The following is a 22,593-nucleotide window of genomic DNA, read 5'->3' as shown; positions in this document are numbered from 1 at the left end:
GGTCTAATCAGAGCTGTAGCCTCCAGCTTACACCAGAGCCACAGCAATGCCAGATCCAAGCCGTGTCTGCGACCCACACCACAGCTCATGGCAACGCTGGATCCTCGACCCATTGAGCGAGGCCAGGGATCAAACCTGCAACCTCATGGTTCTTAGTCGGATTCACCGACCACTGAGCCACGAAGGGAACTCCACTATTATTATTTTTTTTATTTATGCGAACACCCTGGCTAGCAAAAAATGCTCGGTTTTAAAACAGAAAATGTTGATTCCTGATCCCACTGATGTAAGTATATTTATAATAAATGTAATCCTATAATTCTAGAATCCCAGATGTTAAACATTAGATATCATCTCTTTACAGAATAGTTTTAAATTTTATTTTATTTTCGTTTTTTAGAGCCACACCCACAGCATATGGAAGTTCCCAAGCTAGAGGTCGAATCGGAGCTACAGCTGCTGGCCTACACCACAGCCACAACAATGCAGGATTGGAGACGCATCTGCAACCTATACCACAGCCCACAGCAATGCCAGATCCTTAACCCACTGAGCAAGGCCAGGGATCGAACCCACAATCTCATCATTACTAGTCGGATTCATGTCCACTGCGCCACAACAGGAACTCCCTAGATGGTTTTTTAAATTGAAATCTGTTTTTCTGATTATAAAAGTAACATTCTCATTATAAAAGTTCTGTCACTTCAAAACTGTGTCAAGTTGAAAATAAAAATCCTCAGTAATTGCATTCGCTAGTGAACAATTTGGTGTTAACTGTGTGTGTGATTTCGGCTGTTTTTTATAAAAAGGAGATCATACTCCATGATCTGCGACCTTCTTTCCCTACTTGATAACTGGGGAAAAAAGACACTGGTGGGAAATCTTTTTTTTTTTTTTTTTTTTGTCTTTTTGCCTTTTGGGGGGCTGCTCCCTTGGCATATGGAGGTTCCCAGGCTAGGGGTCTAAGGGGAGCTGTAGCCACCGGCCTACACCAGAGCCACAGCAACACGGGATCCAAGCCGCGTCTGCAACCTACACCACAGCTCACGGCAACACTGGATCGTTAACCCACTGAGCAAGGGCAGGGATCGAACCCGCAACCTCATGGTTCCTAGTCGGATTCGTTCACCACTGAGACAGGAACTCCAGGAAATCTTTTCCGATAATGCCACAGACGCCAGGGACCCTCAGGGCAGCGCTGGGGGATCTACCTTCACTGTTGGCTGGAGGGGTGTCCACATTCCTCAATGTTAAAGATGACGGTTCTGGCGGAGCCGATGCCCAGCCTGGGCCGCTCCCCTGAAGCAAGGCGAGAAAAGTCATTAGCAGCAAGGAAAGATAAGTCACAAAAAACAAATAAAAACAGGGGAAAACCTAGTAACTTAGAGAGTCACCTTCTGAGTGCCTGGATTAGTGGGAAGGAGGATACTATTAAAACATGCCTATTCTTTTTTGGAGGGGGGACCATGCTCGCCGCCTGCAAAAGTTATCAGGGCAGGGATGGAACCCATGCCACAGCAGGGACTACACTGGATCCTTAACCCACTGCGCCACCAGGGAACTCAAAAACATATCTATTCTTAAGTCTCTGTTTTGTTTTTTCTTTTTAGGGCTGCACATGTGGCATATGGAAGTTCCTAAGCTAGGGGTCGAATCCGAGCTGCAGCTGCCGGCCTACACCACAACCAGAGCAATGCAGGATCTGAGCCGCGTCTGTGACCTTAAACTGCAGCTCACGGCAATGCTGGATCCTTAACCCATTGAGCGAGGCCAGGGATCGAACCCACAGCCTCACAGTTCCTAGTCGGATTCGTTTCCGCTGCACCACAACGGGAACTCCTGCATATAGTCTTCGCCCAGCTTCCTCCAAGGTTAAAATGCCCAGGGTACATTTGTCAAAACGAAGAATCATCACTGGCACATTCTTCTGTTTTTTAAGGTTTTCATTTTTTGTTACAGTTGATTGATATTGTTCTGTCAATTTCTGCTGTACAGCAAAGTGACCCTGATATACATATACAGTCTTTCTCACACTATCCTCCATCACATATACTGTCTTTCTCACAGTATCATATACTGTCTTTCTCACACTATCCTCCATCACGTTCCGTCACGAGTGACTCGCTCGAGGTCCCTGGCTGTACAGCGGGATCTCATCCCTGGTACATTCTGAGCCAAGTCCAGACTTTATTTGGATTTCACCAGTTCGTCCCACCAGGGTCTCTCTGCTGTCCCGGGTCCCCGCACCGCATTCGTCACGTCTCCTCGGTCCTTCCTGGTTTTTCGGGCCCTTGGAACTCGGGAAGGGTGCTGAGCGGGTGTGTGGCAGAAGGCCCCTCATCTGGGTCTGTGATGCTTTCCCGTGGCGAGACTAGGCTGGGCGAAGAGCGGCAGAGTCCCGCGGTGCCTTCCCCCGGCCTCGGGCAACACGGCTGAGCCCTGGCGAGGCCAGCCTTCTCCCCAAGGTCTCCTCCCTGTGAAGTTACCTTCCCCCTTCCCGGCCTCTGGTGACTTGGGAAGCGAGTCACTAAGCCCAGCCCACATGCGAGGGGCGGGGCTTGAGCTCGGCACACCTGCGATTCGGAATGTCTCTGCGAGGAAGACCGTCCCTGGTCCCCGTTTATTTCAATCCTCTGTGTATATCGGTATGGTCTCATGGATATATACATATATTTTTTTTGGCCACACCCTCGGCATGTGGAAGTTTCTGGGTCAGGGATCGAACCCATGCCACAGCAGTGACCCCAGCCGCTGCAGTGACAACGCTGGATCCTTAAATGGCTGCGCCACAAGGAAACTCCAATGGACTCACGGATATTAATTTATTCTTTGGAGTAGAGTCCAAATCTGTCATTATGTATTTTGCTGCTCAGACTGTTCCAGCTCTGACCACTGGGACCCTATCGGGTTAGTGCCTGAGCCCTTTAGACCGCCTCATCCATCCCCTGGCCTCCTAGCACCTTCTTACTTTCTAGCACTTTCTTACTTGCTAGCACTGCAAGATGCTCCAGGCTCATCTGCCCCCCAGCCCTAGACCTAGAAACTGCCATCTCTCCAAAGGTAGCCATGGTTCTTTTTACTGGAGGATGGTATTTAGAAGCCAACATGTGTGAGTTGGGTGTGCCTTTATACTGGGGTGTCACTGTCTCCAGGCCTCTCGGTGGACAGAGCTAGGAAACACACCTATGTGTGTACTGACCTCACGTACACACCTATCTATGATTAGTTTCTATAATCAGTTCTTCATCGTGTGTGTATGTGTGTGTGTATATATATACATACATACTAAACATGAATTCATACCGATAAACATGAATTCATACATACATTGTGTGTATGGTGTGTGTGTGTGTGTGTGTGTATGCACACCTACAGATACATACTAAAGCAAACGTGAATTCATACCAATATCTCCAACTCTCATCCACACTAAACTGTGCCCATCTCTCCTCTTTTTAGCCCATCATTTCTATTCCTAACATCTCTCAGCTACTAATCATGGATAGTCTGTATTTCCTTCTATATTAAACGACAGCAGCGGATTACAACACAACAGCTTATCTTTTCTCGTTTTCTGGTCTCGTCTTTTTGATAACTACTGGTGATGTCAATGATACCATGTACATAATGTGCAAGTTATAACAGTTAAAAAAAAAAAACAAAACCCAAGGTTTGGCAATTTATACAACATTAGATAATTTTTCCTTGAAAATTAAAGAAGGACAGAGTAGCAGTTAAAGCAAATAGTGTGTGCCCCCCCCCCGACCCCCCCGCAACAGACTGGAGGAGGCAGGGCAGGTAACAGAACACCTGAGGCTTTCAGCTGGGGTCACAAAGTCTTCCTTCAAGGGCCGGTTAGTAAGTGTTTTAGGCTTCGCAGGCCTCATGTCCCTGATCTAAGCAGTTTGGGGAAAATCCAGAAGGCGCGTGGCTTATTGTTACTGCTGTTATCAGACCTCAAAGATGAGGCTAACAAAACAGCGCTGGTTGAAAGCTTCCTCTGCACTGAGTCCCAGTTACTTTTATCTGCCTTAACTCATTTCATTCTCTCAGCCCTGAGACATGTTCTATGTATACAGCTAAATAGGGGCAATGAGATTCAGACTCCTTTTAAAATCTGTGTGTATGTATTTATTTTGTCTTTTTAGGGCCGCTCCCGCGGCATATCAAAGTTCCCAGGCTAGGGGTCCAATCAGAGCTGCAGCTGCCGGCCGACACCACAGCCACAGCAACACAGATCCAAGCCATGTCTGCGACCTTCACACAGCTCATGACAACACCAGATCCTTAAACCCCTGAGTGTGGCCAGGGATTGAACCCACAATCTCATGGATACTGGTTGGGTCTGTTACCACTGTGCCACAATGGAAGCTCCTAAAATCTGTGTTTAAAAAAGACCGTCTCATTCTTGCGGGTTCTGAAGCTCTGCCTTGCACTGGTACAGACCACTAGTCAGGCTTTCTCAGCCTCCCGGGAAGCGCACTTTAGGACGTGGGACTAAATCCCAGCGGGCGGGATGTGAGCAGAAGTGGCGTGTGCTACCTCTAGGAGGTCCCGGGAGGAGACACTTGCTCTCCGTGGGCTGGGAGAGGTCACGAGCTGAGGCAGCCCCTCTGGACCCTGAGATGGAGCCCACAGGATGAAGAAAGCGAAACAAAATCTTGGTCAACCCTGGACAGCCCACCTCTGACCTGCGGGTGGGAAGTTAATTTCTGCCTTAAGGGACTATATTTCAGGGCTGTTTGTTACAGCAGCTTTGCCTGTATCCTAACCGGAACATTCTACGTATATGCCCCTTAGAACTTCACAACTTTATTTGTGTCTGAGAAGCATGCTTCGGATTTATGTAGAGTGTAACACATACCTCAGGAGAAGCATGAGACGCAAAAAAATCTTCTTCCTTTGGTGGAGGGGACGAAGGCGGGACCACACAGCTATCAAGCCACAGCTGGAACAAAAACACGCACACACACCGCTCAGCATCCCACCCAGCCCCACCTGGCCCTAAAGGGTTTTGTTTAATACTCTTCACTGCTGAAGAGGGCGTAAGGTCAGTAACAGGCCCACACAGGGCCCCTGAGCACGTTTTTGCAGTGTATCCATCCCGGAGCTGTGCAGCCAGACCTGGTGGAAGACAAAACACCAGCTCCCAAGCCTTCTCTGCCAAGGGAAGATCAAGGACCTGACGTCTAAGAGCAGGTTCCCAAGTGCAGCCAAACCTCCCTGTGGTCTCTGTCTGCAAATGCGCCTACTCGCTACGCGTTCCTTTTAACCCCAAATCTGCGTGGGCGCGTGCAGAGCCACAGAGCATCTGTGGCCTGAGGGGCACATTCCCAGCTGAGGCTGAACAAGGCGACACGCTGCCTCCCTGTTTTGGCTCCTGCTGTGAACACGTGTCCTTTTCCCAGTCTATTTAGTGAAGTGCTTTCCAGATTTTTGCACTTCTTGGTGGTGAACGCACTGTTTAAAGTGGCCCCCAGCACAGAGCTGGGAGGAGCTAGCTTTGATGAGCCCACAGTACATCCTACGTAAGGAGTCTTTACCCAGAAACACGTGTTAGGAGGGCCAGTCTTGAACAGCCGACAAAAGTGTGCCCAGAAGCTCTGGCGACCAGCCCTGTACCCCCAGGGGTGATGCCTCAGCCCCCTCTCATTCATGCTCTCAGCCACCTTATCGAGCAGGGCCCGTGAAGAGCGAGCATATGCCCGTGAATAACGAGAATCCACTAGACATTGTTTCCTGGTAAGAGAATCTGGCTAGAAAGAGTTACTGCTCAGGACAAAAAGCCACTATTTCTACTGAAACCCATGTCCGTCTGAAGGAGACCCCCCCCAGGGCTCAGTCCCGCGGTGCTCACGTCCGTGCCGTGCTTCCTGGTTGCCTGGGAGGCCAGGGACTTGATCCTCTCCCTATAGAGCTGGGCAGCACGACTGTTGTACTTGGCATTGGTGTCGTTGGTGGCACACCCGTGTTGATGGAAAAAGGAAGACTGCAGAGGAAAAATTCGTGGGTTAACGGCGACACTGCACGCAATCTAACGTGGCGATCAAAACGCTTATGGCATGCTACGAAGGATTTTTTTGAAAATACGGGGGAAAACCAAAATACTTTAAACCGTGAACACTTTTAAAATAGATTTTCCCTTGTAAAAGGGGTAATATCTTCCACAGACATATCATTACTATTTTTGGAAAAGTGGCCCTGAGAGTTGCACTACAAAATGCAATAAAAAATGAAATAACTGGCCCTTCCTTTTTCCACTAAACCACCTCCATCATCCTGAATGCTATTTTGGGAGATGCTTTCCACTCAGGACCTAAAAGGACCTAACTAACTCAAGGAATCTGCTTCAACTTGGACTCCACTAAATTGGAGGTTTTGACAACTGGGTTAGAGCCACGCTAGCCCTCACCTTGTTTGGCAGCGTTTCTTTCTCAGCGGAGATCACACATAGGCAAGGCGATAAGACAGATGCTCAGACAACTAGAGGACACTGCTTTCAACCACCTCGGAAGGATCTATGCATAGACCTGAGTTATAGCATTCATGCTTCATTATTGCTCAGTGGGTTAAGGATCCGGCGTTGCCGTGAGCTGTGGTGTAAGTCGCAGACATGGCTTGGGATCCCGTGTTGCTGTGGCTGTGGCGAAGGCCAGTGGCTACACAGCTCTGATTCGACCCCTAGCCTGGGCACCTCCATATGCCACAGGTACGGCCCTAGAAAAGGCAAAAAGACAAAAAAAAAAATATATATATATATATATACACACATATAGTATTCACACTTCATTAAAGCAGGTGTGAGCAAGCCTTTTATCAACCCAATTGGATGAATAATGGCCTGAGCACCCCCGTGGACCAGACCCTGTCTGAGTTCTTTGTGGGTACCACTCCCTCAAAGCCTCATACTAACACTTTCAGACAGTCCCTGCTTACAGATGGGAAAACGGAAGCAAGAGAGGTTCAACAACCTGCCCAGCGTCACACAGCAAAGCCAGGGGCAGGGCTGGTGTTCAACCCCAAGCAGGACACTTCTAGCTCCACTGCCTGAGCTGAACCACCCCTGACGGACCCTTCCCCACCCTGTTCCCGCCTCCTCCGCTGGCTGAGATGAGAAAGCAGCTCTTGGCAGTGGTGCGGGGGACTCTGCAACCTCAGGAGGGCTTAGGAGTGAGGGCAGATACAACCAGAGCCACGGGATTGAGCTGAGGAGCAAGTCTGTGGACAGACTGACCACGGGCATGGCTTCCTGTTAACATGTCTGAAATACTTAAGGCATGCAGTCTCAATGGGGAAAAACTGTTTCTTGGAAAGTGAAAAAACCCCACAAAACTTAGTTCACCCCTACCTGAAAAAAATCAGATTCCTTAGTATTTAATTTCTCACACAAAATCTAGTGTAAATTTAAAATAAGCTAACATTAATTGTTCTGCTTAGGGAATAACGACAAAAGGCTGAGACACACTGAGCCCAGGGAATCTGGTATTTTATTTTATTTTTACGTTATTTTATTTATTTATTTATTTACTGTCTTTTTAGGGCTGCACCGGTGGCATATGAAGGTTCCCTGGCTAGGGGATGAATTGGAGCTGCAGCTGCCAGCCTACGCCTCAGACAGCAACACGGGATCCTAGCTATGTCTGTGTCCTCACCACATCTCGTGGCAATGCCAGATTGCCGACCCACTGGGCGATACCGGGGATTGAACCCGCATCCTCATGGTTACTAGCTGGATTCATTTCCGCTGTGTCATAACAGCACTTCCCGAATCTGGTATTTTAAAAACTACTATTTTAGATTTTTAATTTTAATTTGAAATATTCAATTGATGCTAGACATATTTTTGTTTGAAATGTATACGAATTTGATTTCTTATACGTTGAATGTTTAATGGCATGTCTAAGCGAATTCGATTCACTCAATCTATGCCATTTTGGCATATATAATGGTACTTTATATAAAGGGTGATTTTGCTGGCTAGATTTGTAAGGCTGCCAGTTTAGTGTTTTAGAAACCAGATATACTGAGTTCATAAATGAAGTTTAAAATGTCCGAGGATCCTTAGCTAAGTTGGTAAATGAGGTTAAGGAAATTTGCCCTTTTAAAATTATCTACTCATGAACATGTAAACAATTTTTACGCAGAAATCACTAAGTTTATAAATTGATACATGATCTTCACATACTGAATTTGAGGATGCGGAAAACATGTGTTTTAATGTACAGATTTAATGAATAAAATTCAGATAAAAGCAGCTAGAGGCATTCCATTCCGAGTACAAACGGCACCCCGGGACACTAAAAAACTGTGTTGTCATAAAGCCTCCCAGTTTCTCTACATCGTCGCTTCCTGTTTTAATTTTCGTCAAAAGCAGTTATCTCCACCTGTTACTCTTCTTGTTTATTCACGTCTTTAACGGCCCTCTGTCTCCGCCTGGAGGGGAGGGGTTTCGTTTGTCTTGTCTGTCGCTGTATCCTAGCCCAGAGCTTTGTGTTTATTAAGTTTTCGGTAGATTTTTGGATAAACAAGCCAGCTGGGTCGTCCAGCTCCTCAGCCCGTCCTGTCCTCCCGCTGCCCAACAGGCCTCCCAAACTCTCACATGGAAACCAGGGCAACACACATTTACACAAGAAGGAAAACAGCAGAACTTACTGCACTGGCATTTCCTCCAACTTGCATGCATCGCAGCTGAAACCAAGACCAGTTAGAATCCAGCTCTGTAGATCTAAATGGAGAGAATATTCTTCAATGTTAGCATGTTCTCTTCCCTAGAATTAAGCCACTAAACTTTTGAGAGTAAGATTTCCTTGATCTTCGGGATCCTGGGGAATTCGAAGTTTGTGTTAACAGTGACCCGTGCTTCCAGGATGGTGGCACCCCGGGGTTTGTGACATTGGGTAAGAGCCGCTCCTGGCCCCTCTGCCCCTTCCTAGAAGCCAAGGCTCCGATGGCCCCGACCTCCTGCTCTCCTCCACGCCTGGCCACAGGCAGGCCACGCCAGGCAGGAGCACTTCTGCTGCTGGACTCCAGCCAGCCATCTCCTCCGGGGCACAGGGACGTGACAAGCTTCCTGGGGCTGCTGGAGCAAGGTCGGCTCCTCACCCAGCATCTTTAATGGGCTGTGATCTACAATTTGGTCATGGGTCTGGACTCAAAACAGACGTACTGTTCGGATTTTTTTCAGGTCGGCTGCTTGTCCAGTTTGACCCCCAGCAGGGCCCAGGAGGATGCTCACATCTTATCATCGAGTGGAGGGACCCACCTAACAACTCCATCATCCGGGAGGGGGGAAAATTCAGGATTTAATGCTGCTGAAGTGAAAAGTGCTTCCTACCCCACCACACCTCATGCCTCACTTCTCCGTATTCTAAGGCCAAATCAGAGCATGGTAAAGGCAATAATTATAGTCCCCAAGAATAAAAACTCAACAGGAGGTCACTGTAAAGTGAGATATGACAGCCAAACAATGTTGGAAATATTTCTATTGCGTCCATAGATATGAGCAAAATGCTTTTCCCACATTCGACAACAGCTCGTCCCACCCGAAGTGGAAAGGAATGTGGACACTTGTAAATGGAAACAGGTGGAAAACCCTTTAAAATGGAGAAGGTAGAAAAAAGAAGCTTCAGATTTACCAAAAATGTCCTTTTATGCTGCCTTCCCTATTTCTTTACTCTCTCTGCCTACTGGTATCGTTCAAGTTTTGTAAATGTTAGGATGTTATTTTGAAGCCAACGGCTACCTTAAGATTAAAAACAATACTAATGCACAGAAGGTCCCGTCATGGCTCAGCGGAAACGAATGACTAGCATCCATGAGGAGGCGGGTTGGATCCCTGGCCTTGCTCAGTGGGTTAAGGACCCGGCGTTGCCGTGAGCAGTGGTGCAGGTAACAGATGCGGCGTTGCTGTGGCTATGGTGTAGGCCGGCGGCTACAGCTCCCCTAGCCTGGGAACTTCCATATGCTACAGGTGTGGCCCTAAAAAGACCAAAAAAGAAAAAAAAAAAAAAACCAACAACAACAACAACAACAAAACTAATAGATATTATTGTGACATATACCTGGGACAAATCCACTTCATGTAGCATATAAAAAGTAAAAATTAAACCATACTTTATAAGAAGCAGACAAAAAACTCTTTTTAGAATTTGATTACCAAGCAAGTAATCAATGAAATCTCTTCTCTGAAAGATCCTGCTTAATCCTCACACTTTCATGAATCCCCCAGGTGGGGTCACAGAGTGGCAGAGTCAACAGCATCGTCTCTGGAGACAGACCGAGAGCACAAATCTCAGTTCTGCCCTCACTAAGCTGGGTGGCCTTGGAGAAATTACTTAACCTCTCTCACCTTACTTTCCTCATCTATAAAGTAGGACAACTACAGTATCATCTAGTTTCCTCTTAGAGAAACTGAATAAGCCAATCTCTGAAAGGTGCGTAGCCATGGTAAATATCCTATGTCTAAAATTCTCACCACCACCATCATCAGCATCACCACCACCACCCTCACCCTCAACATCACCATCACCCTCAACCTCACCACCAGCTTATCATCATCACCCTCAATATCATCATCATCACCATCATCATCACCTTCGACATCACCTTCACCATCATCACCACCACCACCATCACCACCACCCTCAACATCACTCTCCTCATCACCTTCAACATCATCATCACCCTCAACATCACCACCAGCTTATCATCATCACCCTCAATATTATCATTATCACCTTCGACATCACCTTCACCATCGACATCACCTTCACCATCATCACCGCCACCACCATCATCACCATCATCATCATCACCCTCAACATCATCAACACCCTTGACATCAGCACCACCACCATCATCACCTTCACCCTCAATATCACTCTCCTCATCACCCTCAACATCCTCATTACCCTCAACATCACCATCATCACCCCTGACATCACCACCACTACCATTATCATCATCACCCTCAACATCACCACCAGCTTATCATCATCACCCTCAATATCATCATCATCACCATCATCATCACCTTCGAAATCCCCTTCACCATTATCACCACCACCACCATCATCACCACCATCATCATCACCCTCAACATCACCATCATCACCCTTGACATCAGCACCACCACCATCATCACCACCATCATCATCACCCTCAACATCACCATCATCACCCTTGACATCATCATCACCACCATCATCATCACCACCATCATCATCACCCTCAACATCACCATCATCACCCTTGACATCAGCACCACCACCATCATCATCACCACCATCATCATCACCCTCAACATCACCATCATCACCCTTGACATCAGCACCACCACCATCATCATCACCTTCACCCTCAACATCACTCTCCTCATCACCTTCAACATCATTACCCTCAACATCACCATCATCACCCCTGACATCACCACCACTACCATTAACATCATCACCCTCACCATCACCCTCAACATCACCACCATCATTACCATCATCACCACCGTCATCATCACCCTCAACTTTCATCATCATCACCCTCAACATCATCATCACCATCATCATCACCCCTGACATCACCACCACTACCATTATCATCATCACCCTCACCATCACCCTCACCCACTCTCCTCATCACCCTCAACATCACCACCATCATTATCATCATCACCACCGTCATATCACCCTCAACATTATTGTCATCACCATCGTCATCATCACCTTCGACATTATCGTCATCCTATTGTCATCATCACCCTCAACATCACCATCATCACCCTTGACATCAGCACCACCACCATCATCATCATCACCCTCACCCTCACCATCACTATCACCCTCAACATCGCCGCCACCATCATCATCATCATCACCCTTGACATCACCACCACTACCATTATCATCATCACTCATCACCCTCACCATCACCATCACCCTCAACATCACTCTCCTCATCACCCTCAACATCACCACCATCATTATCATCATCACCCTCAATATCATCATCATCACCACCATCATCATCACCCCTGACATCACCACCACCATCACCACCATCATGGTCATGACCATTAATTACCATTACTGTCACCATCATACTGTCATCATCATTGTGGTGACTCTGTCACACTGTGTTGTAAGCAGCAAGCTCCAGAGGACAGGGATGGCCCACATTTTTCTCTCAACTTCTAGCACAGGCACATAATAGGTATCTGAATATGGGCTGACTCAAAACATTTTTAAGTGTCCTAAAAGTGAGGCTATAAGTGCTCAGATTTGTAATCTGCCTTAAAACTTTTTTTTTTTTTTTTGGCTGAGCCCATGGCATGTGGAAGTTCCTAGGCCAGGACTGAACCTGCACCATGGCAGTGACCCAAGCTGCTGCAGTGACAACACTGGATCCTTAACCTGATGCACCACAAGAGGACTACTGCTTTATGATTTTTAATCCTAAACTATCTTTTAAAAAAATAGCCAAATATGTCTATATACATCTTAGAAAGGGAGACAAGAACAAATTGTTCTTGAATTGACCTGAAAGGGACTCTCTCTCATAACACTGGAATTTCAAAATAAAATTTTGAAATTTTGAAGATAATGGACTGAATATAGTCAAGCTTAAGGAGCCAACTGAATTGCTAATCATTTCTCATTTCTACAGGAGGAGGTAACCAACTATCTATAGATTGATTTTTTTTTTTTTTTTTAGAGCTACACCTGCAGCATATGGAGGTTCCCAGGCTAGGGGTCAAATCAGAGCTGTAGCTGTCAGGCTACACCACAGCCACAGCAATGCCAGATCCCAGCTGCTACACCACAGCTCATGGCAACGCCAGATCCTTAACCCACTGAGCGAGGCCAGGGATCGAACCTCCGTCCTCATGGATGCTAGTCTGATTCGTTTCCACTGAGCCACGATGGGAACTCCCTTGTAGGTTGATTCTTACCTTTAGATTAAGAGAAGGGTGAAAAGTGAGAGTCTGTGAGAGTGAAAAAAGTAAGTCAGAGAAAGTAAGAAAAGTTAAAGAATTAGTGTCAGTTTAACAAAATAGCTCCTTTTGGCTCTTGAGTTGAGAAAACTGAATATTGTAATGGAGCTTTTTTAAGCAAATGTTCCTTTAATTGCTTTTGTTATATTCTTAATTATGAAAACATTTTATTTCTATTTGAAAAAACAAAAAACCAAAATGTTTCCTATTAACAATTAGGTAAATGAAAAAACAGGTTTCCCACAACCTTGATAAACCTTATATATGTCAAGACATAATCTCTTTAAAAATTGCATAAATTAGCTTCACTAACGGCTGCCATACTCTGTATTTTTTTCTAAACAGAGCACTTAAAGTGTTCGGAAAGTTTTGAAATTAGAATGAATCTCACAAATAAGCATGACAAAGTCATCATGTAATAAAAAATTTTGAATGGAGTCAATTACACCATCATTAATCTAGACTCTTACAGACAAGCCCAGGAGCAGCTTCCGGGCAGCCGTGTGTTTATAACTGGCTTAACTGCTTGCTATGAGGTCATGAGAGGTGTTATCTTCCCAAGCTTACATCATAAAATGTTCTCCCCTTGCATCCACTGAGCAGGTACCCAGATACCTCAGATCTGATCATGGTCAGCCTGCTGGGGGCTCACCACCCACCAGGCTCCCTGTGAGGTCATTTGCTCACTCCTCCCAAAGCCCTGTGATGGGGAGAAGCCTTCTCATCTCTACTTTCAGGGCAAGGAACCTGAGACACAGGGAGATGAGGAGCACACCCAGAGCTGGGCAGGCCCGGCGTCGGATCAGGCCCCCAGCAGCATCCTTGCTCCTAAGGCCCACCCAGCACTGCCTCCTGAATCTCTGGGGCACCTGCTGTGCCCCCCCACCAGCCCCCCTTCCTGTATACACCCCTAAAGGCCTCAGGAGTAAAGTTTAAGCTCACAGCCTGGCAGTCAGTCAAGCTGCTGCCAAGGACCCCCTGACCTCACCCTTTGAATCTTAGTTCTCCTGATTTTCCTTTGCTACTAAATATTTCTTTTTCCCGCTTCCCTACCTCTCCTTTTTTATTGCGCCTGCAGCATGTAGACATTCCCAGGCCTGGGCTCGAACCCTCAGCACATCAATGATGCTGAATCGTTCACACTAGGCCACAAGAGAACTCCTTCTCTACCTTTTCTTTCCTTTTATCTTTTCTTTTTTTTTTTTTTTTTTTTGGCTGTGCCTGCAGCCCCAGGGAGTTCCTGGGCCCGGGATTGAACCCATGCCACAGCAGCAACCCAAGATGCTGCAGTGACCATTCCGGATCCATAACCCACTGTGCCACCAGAGAACTCTGGCACGACCTGCTCTTAAAGCCTGAGAGCTGACTTCCTTTTTGCCCTGTCCTGTCCCCGTTATCAAAATCTCACCAGACTGTCTAAGTTCACTGCACGTGTTACCTCCTCCTTTAAACTTGCCCAATTTTTCCAACCACAAGTAGACACAGTGTTGAGTTTCCTGATGGCTCAGAGGGTTAAGGATCCAGTACTGCCAATGTTATGGGCTCAGGCTTGATCCCTGGCCTGGGAATCTGAAAGCATGGTCCCCCCACCCCAGAAAGAAGTAGACGCAAAGCTCTGAGTCCGTCTCTTTATCGTCTAGCTTCTTATTTAGGTAGTATTTACACCTGTCCCTACCCCCAGCCCAACAACAGCAATGCAAGGACCAGACTCCCTGCGCCTGTCACAGCTCATGAAATACTTAGCAGTGAACTTGAGAGGAAACCCAGCCAGAGGGAGAAGAGCCAGAGGGACAGGAGCCACAGTCAGCTCCCAATGCAGCTTGCCGTTTCCACGGACGCCTCAGCTGCCTCTCCCTTTTCCCTTCCCAAAGCCACAGTTGATAAATGTTTTCCTTTGTAAAACTGTGGACTTGAAATTCTACTTAACAAACAAACAAACAGTGCCTTTTCAATCAACACTCCACCCATGCCAAACTGTTAATGTCTCCACGTCTGGGAAATGGGACTGCGTGTGTGTGTGTGTGAGCACCCAGCAAGCGAGCGGCTGGCGGGCAGCGGGAGACGGAGAGGATGGGACGGGGTCTAGAGCAGGGACTCGCATTTCCTCCTTGTTTTTTGGTCTGTGCCTGCTCGCAACATGCCTAAGCTTCCTGGCCAGGGACTGAACTCGCGCCACAGCAGTGACCCAATGGATCTTCAACCACAAGGCCACCAGGGAACTCCCTTTCACTTCCCTACTTTATATACTCTGGGACTGTTAGGATTTTTTCCCCCGAGGAGCTAATACTCATAATTTTTTTTAATCAATAAAAAAATGTTTAAAGAGTAGCCCTCCACCTCTAAAAAAAAAGGAAAAATTCTTAGCACCCTTATCATCCTTGGCTTTATCTTGCTCTCGGGCTATATGAGAGTGATTTTTTTTTTTCTCAAATAGTTGTTTCTGAATCATTTATAAGCATCGTGATTCATACAGTTATATTTATCTAACTTTCAAGAGGGTAGTGATTAAAGCTGCAACAGCCCAATCAGACCCTGCTGTCTGACCTCACCGGGCTCTGGGTCAGCCCTGCCCTTGGCTGGGGAACACCCGGTTTCCTGGAACGGTTTACACTGGTAGCGTGTGGGGCAGGTTCGGATGGGCGGGGCTTAGCGGAGGGAGCGAGTGCAGGAAGAGGGACAGGGCGGTGACAAGCTGTCACACACGGGGCCCAGGTGTCCGTCGCGGGCTCTGGGCGCGGGGCGACCCCAAGTCTCTGCCGGTAGCATGAAGAACACCCCTGTCCTGGCAACCAAATCCCTGCACGTTTTACAAAAGCGAGGAGGACGCGAGAGCGTAGGATGAATGTCTGAGACCAGCGTCTAAGAGAAAAGAAAAGACGACGGGACACTCGCGGACACTCTGAAACTAGGCAGAATGAACGCACGCGAGCGCGCCTTTCTCTAAACAATAACCTACGGAGCTACATGGCTTTAATATTTAGTCCCTTGTGTCTTTATAAATTGATTTCTGAAAAAAGAACCCAGGGACGTACATACAGTTTTTGTAGGCTAATACATTAAAAAGAAAATTATGTTATTAGTATCTAGTTTTTGTGCCAGCATACCGGAATATCTTTTTACCAATGATAACAGGTGTTCCCTGCGGGAGCAAAAGCTCTGCATGGTAATCACGCTATCGTGTCAATATTCCTCAGGTCATAATAGAAAATGAAATTGCTTGCTGGCATTTCAAACAGCCTGCCTGCCTCGCTGGTTCCTTCCCCAGGGGAGGAGGTGACCTGACGGGGGAGGCCGGCTGGGCAGAGCTGGGCACGGCCGCCCAGGGGGGCCCTGCACAGGCCACGGCTGCCAGAGTGCAGGCCTTGCTCTCGGCCTCCAAGCCCTGAGCCTGGCCGGGATCCTCTTCGTATTTCAATGCGCCTTGCTCCACACCAGGGCGCATCTAGCCTCCTACTGGCCCCTAAGGCTGTGTCTGGAGCCTGATGCCCACGAGATGCCCACAAAGGTCCCACAGAGGCTACGACCAAAGGGGTCAGAGTAGAGACAGGCCCCACGCAGCCCAAGTCCTCCGATTAAGAAAAAGAGACTTGCAGGAGTTCCCGTTGTGACTTAGCAGGTATCCATGAGGATGCAGGTTCGATCCCTGGTCTTGCTCAGTGGGTTAAGGATCTGGCGTTGCCATGAGCTGCGGTGTAGGTCGCCGACATGGCTTGGATCTGGTGTGGCTGTGGTTGGCAGCTACAGCTCCGATTCGATCCCTAGCCTGGGAGCTTCCATAAGCCACTGAGTGTGGCCCTAAAAAGCAAAAAAAAAAAAAACCCCACTTTCACACTCAAGCCTTTGACATGGCCACTAAAATTCATGCAAAAGCCATTCCCTCAGACTTTGCTCTTAGTGGCCTTGGGAGCCAGAGCTGTGGGCCGCGCTCCAACACGGGCCTCCCGCCATCGGCATTAACCCCTCCACCTGGTGGACTGACAGACGGACCCACCGCGACCAGGTCCCCTTCTCCCAGAAGGCAGCAGGGCCAGACTACGACTCCTGCGTGCTGCTAATCACGAGAGGACGACGGAGGAAAAGGAAGTAGCGTCTCGAACCCTGGGTCCTGCCTTCAGCACCCCTGCCTCCCGTCTCACACAGCCCCCAGGACAGCAGCCGGAGGGAAACCCGCTCATCCTCCCAGGTGGCTTGAGTGCGGAAGGTCGAAATCGCCACGACTCATTTCCAAGCTGTCATGTCACTGGACGTCGAAGCGAACAAAAAGGACAAAGGAGAGAGACCGGCCCCCCCGGGGGGGGGGGGAAGGCCCACCTACCGAATAAAGCTCAGGTGGACGCCGAGGGACCGGTGCGACCCCGAGCAGTCGATGCAGAGGAACACCCCGTAGGTTATGCTGGCCCAGCTGGGGTTCTTGGCACCACAGTCAAAACACACCTGGAAGAAAATTTTAAAATGCAGTTACGGCTTCATTCTTCTTTGCCAAATGAGCCATCCTCGAAGCCAACACACGACTAAGCTCGAAAGCTGCTTCACCTTTACACTTGAAACCGGTTATTAGAAAATGTGGCACCTAGATTTTCTAAAAATCCCCAATTTCCATTTCCCTCATTATTATATTACATAGAATCACATAGCAACAGGCCATCAACGTAGTGCATTCATTGTATCACAAGTCACACGTTACTGCCTGTCTGTTACAACCCACACACGCGCTGAGGCTGCGGAGTGAGGAGACTCCGTGTGTTCACCATCTCGAACGCGCCTCACGCGGGACGCAGCAACAGGGCTCCTACCGGTCACCAAATGAGCACGAGGCGGGCTGTCCCCTGCGCAGAACACTAATGGCCTTCCTGTCCCCGACAGCGGCTCTCAACCAGATGGCAAGTGTCCATGCCAATTTCCTCTCTCCGCAGCCAGACTCCGAGATGCCCCGGTGACCCTGCCCCCTGGGACTCCCACCCTCACGTGTGAGCCCGCTTCGCCCAGCTGGGGCTGCAGGACCGACGATCACACGGCAGAAGCGCGGGCATGTCACTTCTGGGTGTCGGTCATGAAAGACACGGGGGCTTCCTTTCTCTTTCTTGCCATCGCCCTCCCCTGGATCACGGGCTCTGGGGGACCTTGGGCAGCCCAGGGCAGAGGCTCCAGGGGTGAGGAACTGAGGACTTTAGTCAAGAGCCAGGGGGGAGCTGGCCACCACGTGGCGGAGTCCCAGGAAGCCCCAGGCTTCGGGGGACGGCGGCCTCGGCAGAGGGCCTGGGCCTTCCTTCCCCAACACGGGGCTCAAGTCCACGTGCCTCATCAGGTAACAGCAGCACAAGAGGGCTTCAGAGCACACAGTGCTTGTCCTGGAAATCAATTCTTACAATTACTTAGAGTCGGGACAATGGGGTAGTTAAAAATTCCACTACCAACAGAATTGTCTTTGTTTTCTGGGGGAGGGGAACATATTTTATCCAGCTGAGCCACCCCCAGATTCCTGACCCTCAGAACCTGTGTGAGACAACTTAGGTTTGTTGTTTTAAGATGCTGAGTCCAGAGTGACCGGATACACAGCCACAGATACTGATACAGAGAGCTGCCCCCTGTGAAGGGGGTCCTTTGATAACACAGGTGACAGCCAAGGAAGCTGCCCCTCCTGCACTGGGGGTGCCCCGAGCTCCCGTATCAGCCCAGAGCCCCGATATAGTGACCGCTCGATAAATGTTTGCTGAATAGACCTGTGTATTTTTTTTTAATTTCCCACAGAGCCTGAAGAATAGTGACTTGCTCATACTAAGCATTCAATAAATATGTTAATCAAATGAACAACTTATATAAAATTATTACCCACACGAAACTCATCACCAGCCCCCCCAACACTGACTACAGTCAAACATCCTTCATCCGATAACAGGACATAAAAGTACTTTAAAATACATAGTGCTTGTCATGGAAATAATATGTGTAATTAATTAAAATCAGGACAAGTGAGTAGTAAAAATTCCACAAATAGGAGGTTTTTGTTTTGTTTTGGCCACACCCACAGCACATGGAAGTTCCCAAGCCAGGGATCGAACCCGTGCTACAGCAGTGAGCCAAGCCAGTGGTGACAATGCTGGATAGGAGGTTTTTTATTTTTTATTTTTATTTTTTTTCCTCCTAATATTTTTTTATTTTGATGTTTGGAACTATTTTCTTTTTTTTTTTAATTTTTAAATTTATTTTTATTTTTTCTTAGGGTTGCACCTGCGGCATCTGGAAATTCCCAGGCTAGGGGTCAGACTGGAGCTGTAGCTGCTGGCCTACACCATAGCCACAGCCACAGCAGTGTGGGATCCGAGCTGCATCTGTGACCTACACCACAGCTCACCGCAACGCCGGATCCTTAACCCCCTGAGCAAGGCCAGGGATCGAGCCCACATTCTCATGGGTTTGTAACCGAATGAGCCACAGCAGGCACTCCAGGAGGGTTTTTTAAAGCCCCCACATTTTAGGTACACTTTATAGGCAGAGCTGCCTATGTGAAAGTGGCCTCAACTACAACCATCAACAAAAATCTGGCTCCTGGCCTTTCGAGGGCAATAAAGACCAAAGATACATGTGGATTTTCCGAGGCCCCTCACCGGGACAGGTTCACCTCAAACACGCAGGAAGAGTGATGAGGGGGTGACAACTGACATGGCAGGTGCCAGCCAGTCCCTTCAGTGTTTATGAACTGCCTGCTCATTGCCAGACAGTGTGGCAAACGCTCAGGTATGAAGAAGTGGAGGCGGCACTGATTCCACCAACACTTGCTGAGCCCCTACCCTCCGCCAGGCCACCGAAGCAGGAGAAAAGGACGTGGAAAGGAAGACGCCTTGTGGCAACAGCCGTTGGAGTAAGGAATCCCCTCCCGCGGAATGCGAGACAGAGGGACCGACTGTGCCAAGAGCGCTGTCCCTCTGTGAGGGGTCATGGTCATCCCTCCCTTACTCAACCAGCAGCGGTCAGCATCCATGCACCTGGCACTCGAGGAGAGGATGTGCAAAGGTGGCCTGCGAAGAATCAGCCCGCGGGGCCCACAGTCCGGCAGCCCCAGTGAGCAAGACAGCTTGTTATAAGGTTGAATCTTCGTAATCGAGGACGAGATGCAAAAAGTTTTCGAGACAGTGTCCAGATGGCAGCTGGGATCTCAAGATCAGAACCTAAAGGGCAGCAAGTGGCCAGAGCCTATGCAGGAAATCACCCTTGGCAGGGAGGGGACCCGGAGATTGGGAGCACACAGCCCAGGGCGGGGGAATCTGAGAAGCAGTGGCGCAGTGGTTAACGAATCCGACTAGGAACCATGAGGTTGCGGGTTCAGTCCCTGCCCTTACTCAGTGGGTTAAGGATCCGGCGTTGCTGTGAGCTGTGGTGTAGGTTGCAGACGCAGCTCGGATCCCACGTTGCTGTGGCCCTGGCGTAGGCCGGTGGCTACAGCTCCGATTGGACCCCTAGCCTGGGAACCTCCATATGCTGCAGGAGCGGCCCAAGAAATAGCAAAAAAAGACAAAAAAAATAAATAAATAAAAAATAAATAAATAAATGTTTTTCTTGAATTTTTTTTCCCCTCTCTCTCTTTTTTATGGCTGCACCCACAGCACATGGAAGTTCCCAGACTAGAAATCGAATCCAAGCCACAGCTGTGACCAAGGTCACAGCTGCAACAAGGCTGGATCCTTAACCTACCCTGTCACAGTGGGAACTCCTTGGATTTTCTCATGTAAGCCTCACAATAACCCTCTGAATTAGACCCAGCTCATGCCCCATTTTCAGATGTGGAAAAAAGGTATAAAGTCGTCAAACAACCTGCCCAAGGTGACACAGTTAGAAAGTCACAGGATCTGGATAAACATTTACAAGAAAGCATACACGTCCCTCAAAAGTGTTTTTGGTATCAACTCATTGACTTATTTAAAAGGGGCACCTTCCCTTTGATCAGTTCACACGTTGTGTTTCTGAGATGTAGCAAACAAAAAATATAATTTCCACACTGCTAAGCAGATCTTAATCTAGTCTGGTTTACAGCAACCACTCTTTATAAACAGGTCAATCTACATTTGAAAATCAAGAAAATAGCAAAGAAATTGGCACTGGAGAATTCCTTTCTCCTCCTGACTCTCCTACCGTCATCTTTTTCCTTCTCACTTCTCTTAGGTTGTAAAAATATGGGCTCACCTCCACCTAGACTTAAAACAAAGACATCTAAATTCTGTAAAACTCAGGGACTTCAGGGTCATGACGCATGACCGTGCTGGTTAATAGCTGTTGTGGTGGAGGTGACAGGGGGGACCAGACAGAACTCCTGTCACAGGAGCAGAGGGGAGAGTCCATGCTGACACGACAGCCCTTTGCACTGTCTAGGTTCCACTCCGATCTGTGATCCTCCGCGGACGGTGTCACTTTAGCCCCATGCGTCATCCCATCTCCAGCCAGGAGCCAAAAGTTGTAAGAGTCATGGGGGGGAAACAGGCTCTGGAGATGAAAAAAAGAAAGGAAAACCCCAATCTCCAAAGAGACCCAAAGGTTAGGAAGGGAAAGGGTTTGTGGTGGGCTTTCTCGTAAGAGAAAAGAGCTCAAAGCCACTGCAGAGACCACTTAGCAGCTTTATCGGACAGGGAAGCTGAGGCTGCCGCCAAAGGGCACAGGGAACAATCCAGGCTCTAACAGGCGCCCCTGAGGAGCTTCAGAGGTGAGCTCGAGGGGGAAAGGGGGTGAGTCGAGTTTTCCCAAGCGCCCAGGGCTACCAGCTGTTGTTTCTGCCCCGTGCACGCTTCCCGGCTGGGTCACAGGTGGCCTACGGTGTCCGGGGTCTGCTCCAGGTCGCAGGAGTCCCGTGTATGAGCCCTCAGTATTCTCAGGAACTCAGGGGCCACTTCACTTTGCCACCCCCCAAAAGCCGCCTCCGTCCTCCTTTAAGTTCCTCGGCCCGGTGTCAGGAACCCACAAATGTCCGCCCCCGGGACCCCCAGATGCTCACGCTTCCGGCACCCAGGGCCCCTCGGTGCCTGCCCTGCTCTGGACCCCGGTGTGCGCCCCCTCTTCTGCCTCTCCCTTCCTGAGACTGGGGGGGCGGCGCACAGTCTGGACCCAGGCGAGGCCCAGCCGCTGCGGCCGCACAGTGCGACGTGTCACAGGCCGGGCCAGCTCCTCCTCCCGCGGCCGTGGCCACTGCCGCCGCAGGGGCCGCCCGCGGGGTCCAGCAAGGATGCCAAACAAGCCTGAACACGCCCGGCGGCCGTTACCTTGTTGGTGGGCACCGAGCGGAGGCGCTTGAAGATGGTCAGGATGTCTTGCTTGCTCGGGTCCCCCATGGTCACCAAAGAACCGAGGCGCAGCTGGCCCCTGCCAACCGGGAAGGGCAGAGCAGCAGCGGTTGCCGCCTCCAGGAGGTAGACGACGGCGGAGGGGCGGGGCTGCGCGTGACGCTCGACCCCGCCTCTCGATGTCCCCGCCCAGGCCCCGCCCACCGCCCAGAGCGCACGCGCCGCTCTCCCCTAGGGCCCAGGCTCGGGGGGGCCGCCGGCTCCGCCCCTCAGGCCCCGCCCCCGGCGCTGCACGCGCGTGCGCAGGAGTCTCGCTCGCCGTTCGCGCCGGGCTGTGGGTGT

The 22,593-nt window shown here is 49.2% G+C and overlaps 1 protein-coding gene across 4 annotated transcripts in view; it reads right to left on the bottom strand.

Annotated features, from left to right (window-relative positions):
• ARFGAP3 (ADP ribosylation factor GTPase activating protein 3) overlaps positions 1-22,389 on the bottom strand; it is a 57,227-nt gene extending 34,838 nt beyond the window's left edge. For 2 of the 4 annotated variants that reach the window (XM_003481526.5, XM_021091419.2), the window contains exons 1-6: positions 22,231-22,389; positions 17,301-17,419; positions 8,653-8,725; positions 5,858-5,989; positions 4,865-4,948; positions 1,212-1,299 (exon numbers count right to left, since the gene is read on the bottom strand). In XM_003481526.5, the coding sequence (XP_003481574.2) occupies positions 1,212-1,299; positions 4,865-4,948; positions 5,858-5,989; positions 8,653-8,725; positions 17,301-17,419; positions 22,231-22,299 (565 nt within the window). In that variant the 5' untranslated portion in view covers positions 22,300-22,389. Of the gene's footprint in view, positions 1-1,211; positions 2,024-2,065; positions 4,949-5,857; positions 5,990-8,652; positions 8,726-17,300; positions 19,361-20,390; positions 20,600-22,230 lie in introns of those variants that run through there. The other 2 variants (XM_084955097.1, XM_084955096.1) reach the window with 2 other exon arrangements.
• Between the last annotated feature and the right edge of the window lie 204 nt (positions 22,390-22,593).

Source organism: Sus scrofa, chromosome 5 (assembly GCF_054392235.1).
Source record: "Sus scrofa isolate SSC_HxYL_T2T_F1_AM1 chromosome 5, Sscrofa_HxYL_maternal_Yorkshire_Landrace_v2.0, whole genome shotgun sequence".
NCBI classification, from domain to species: Eukaryota; Metazoa; Chordata; class Mammalia; order Artiodactyla; family Suidae; genus Sus; species Sus scrofa.
Note: the sequence above shows the minus strand (reverse complement) of the source record. Positions and strands in the feature narration are given on the sequence as shown.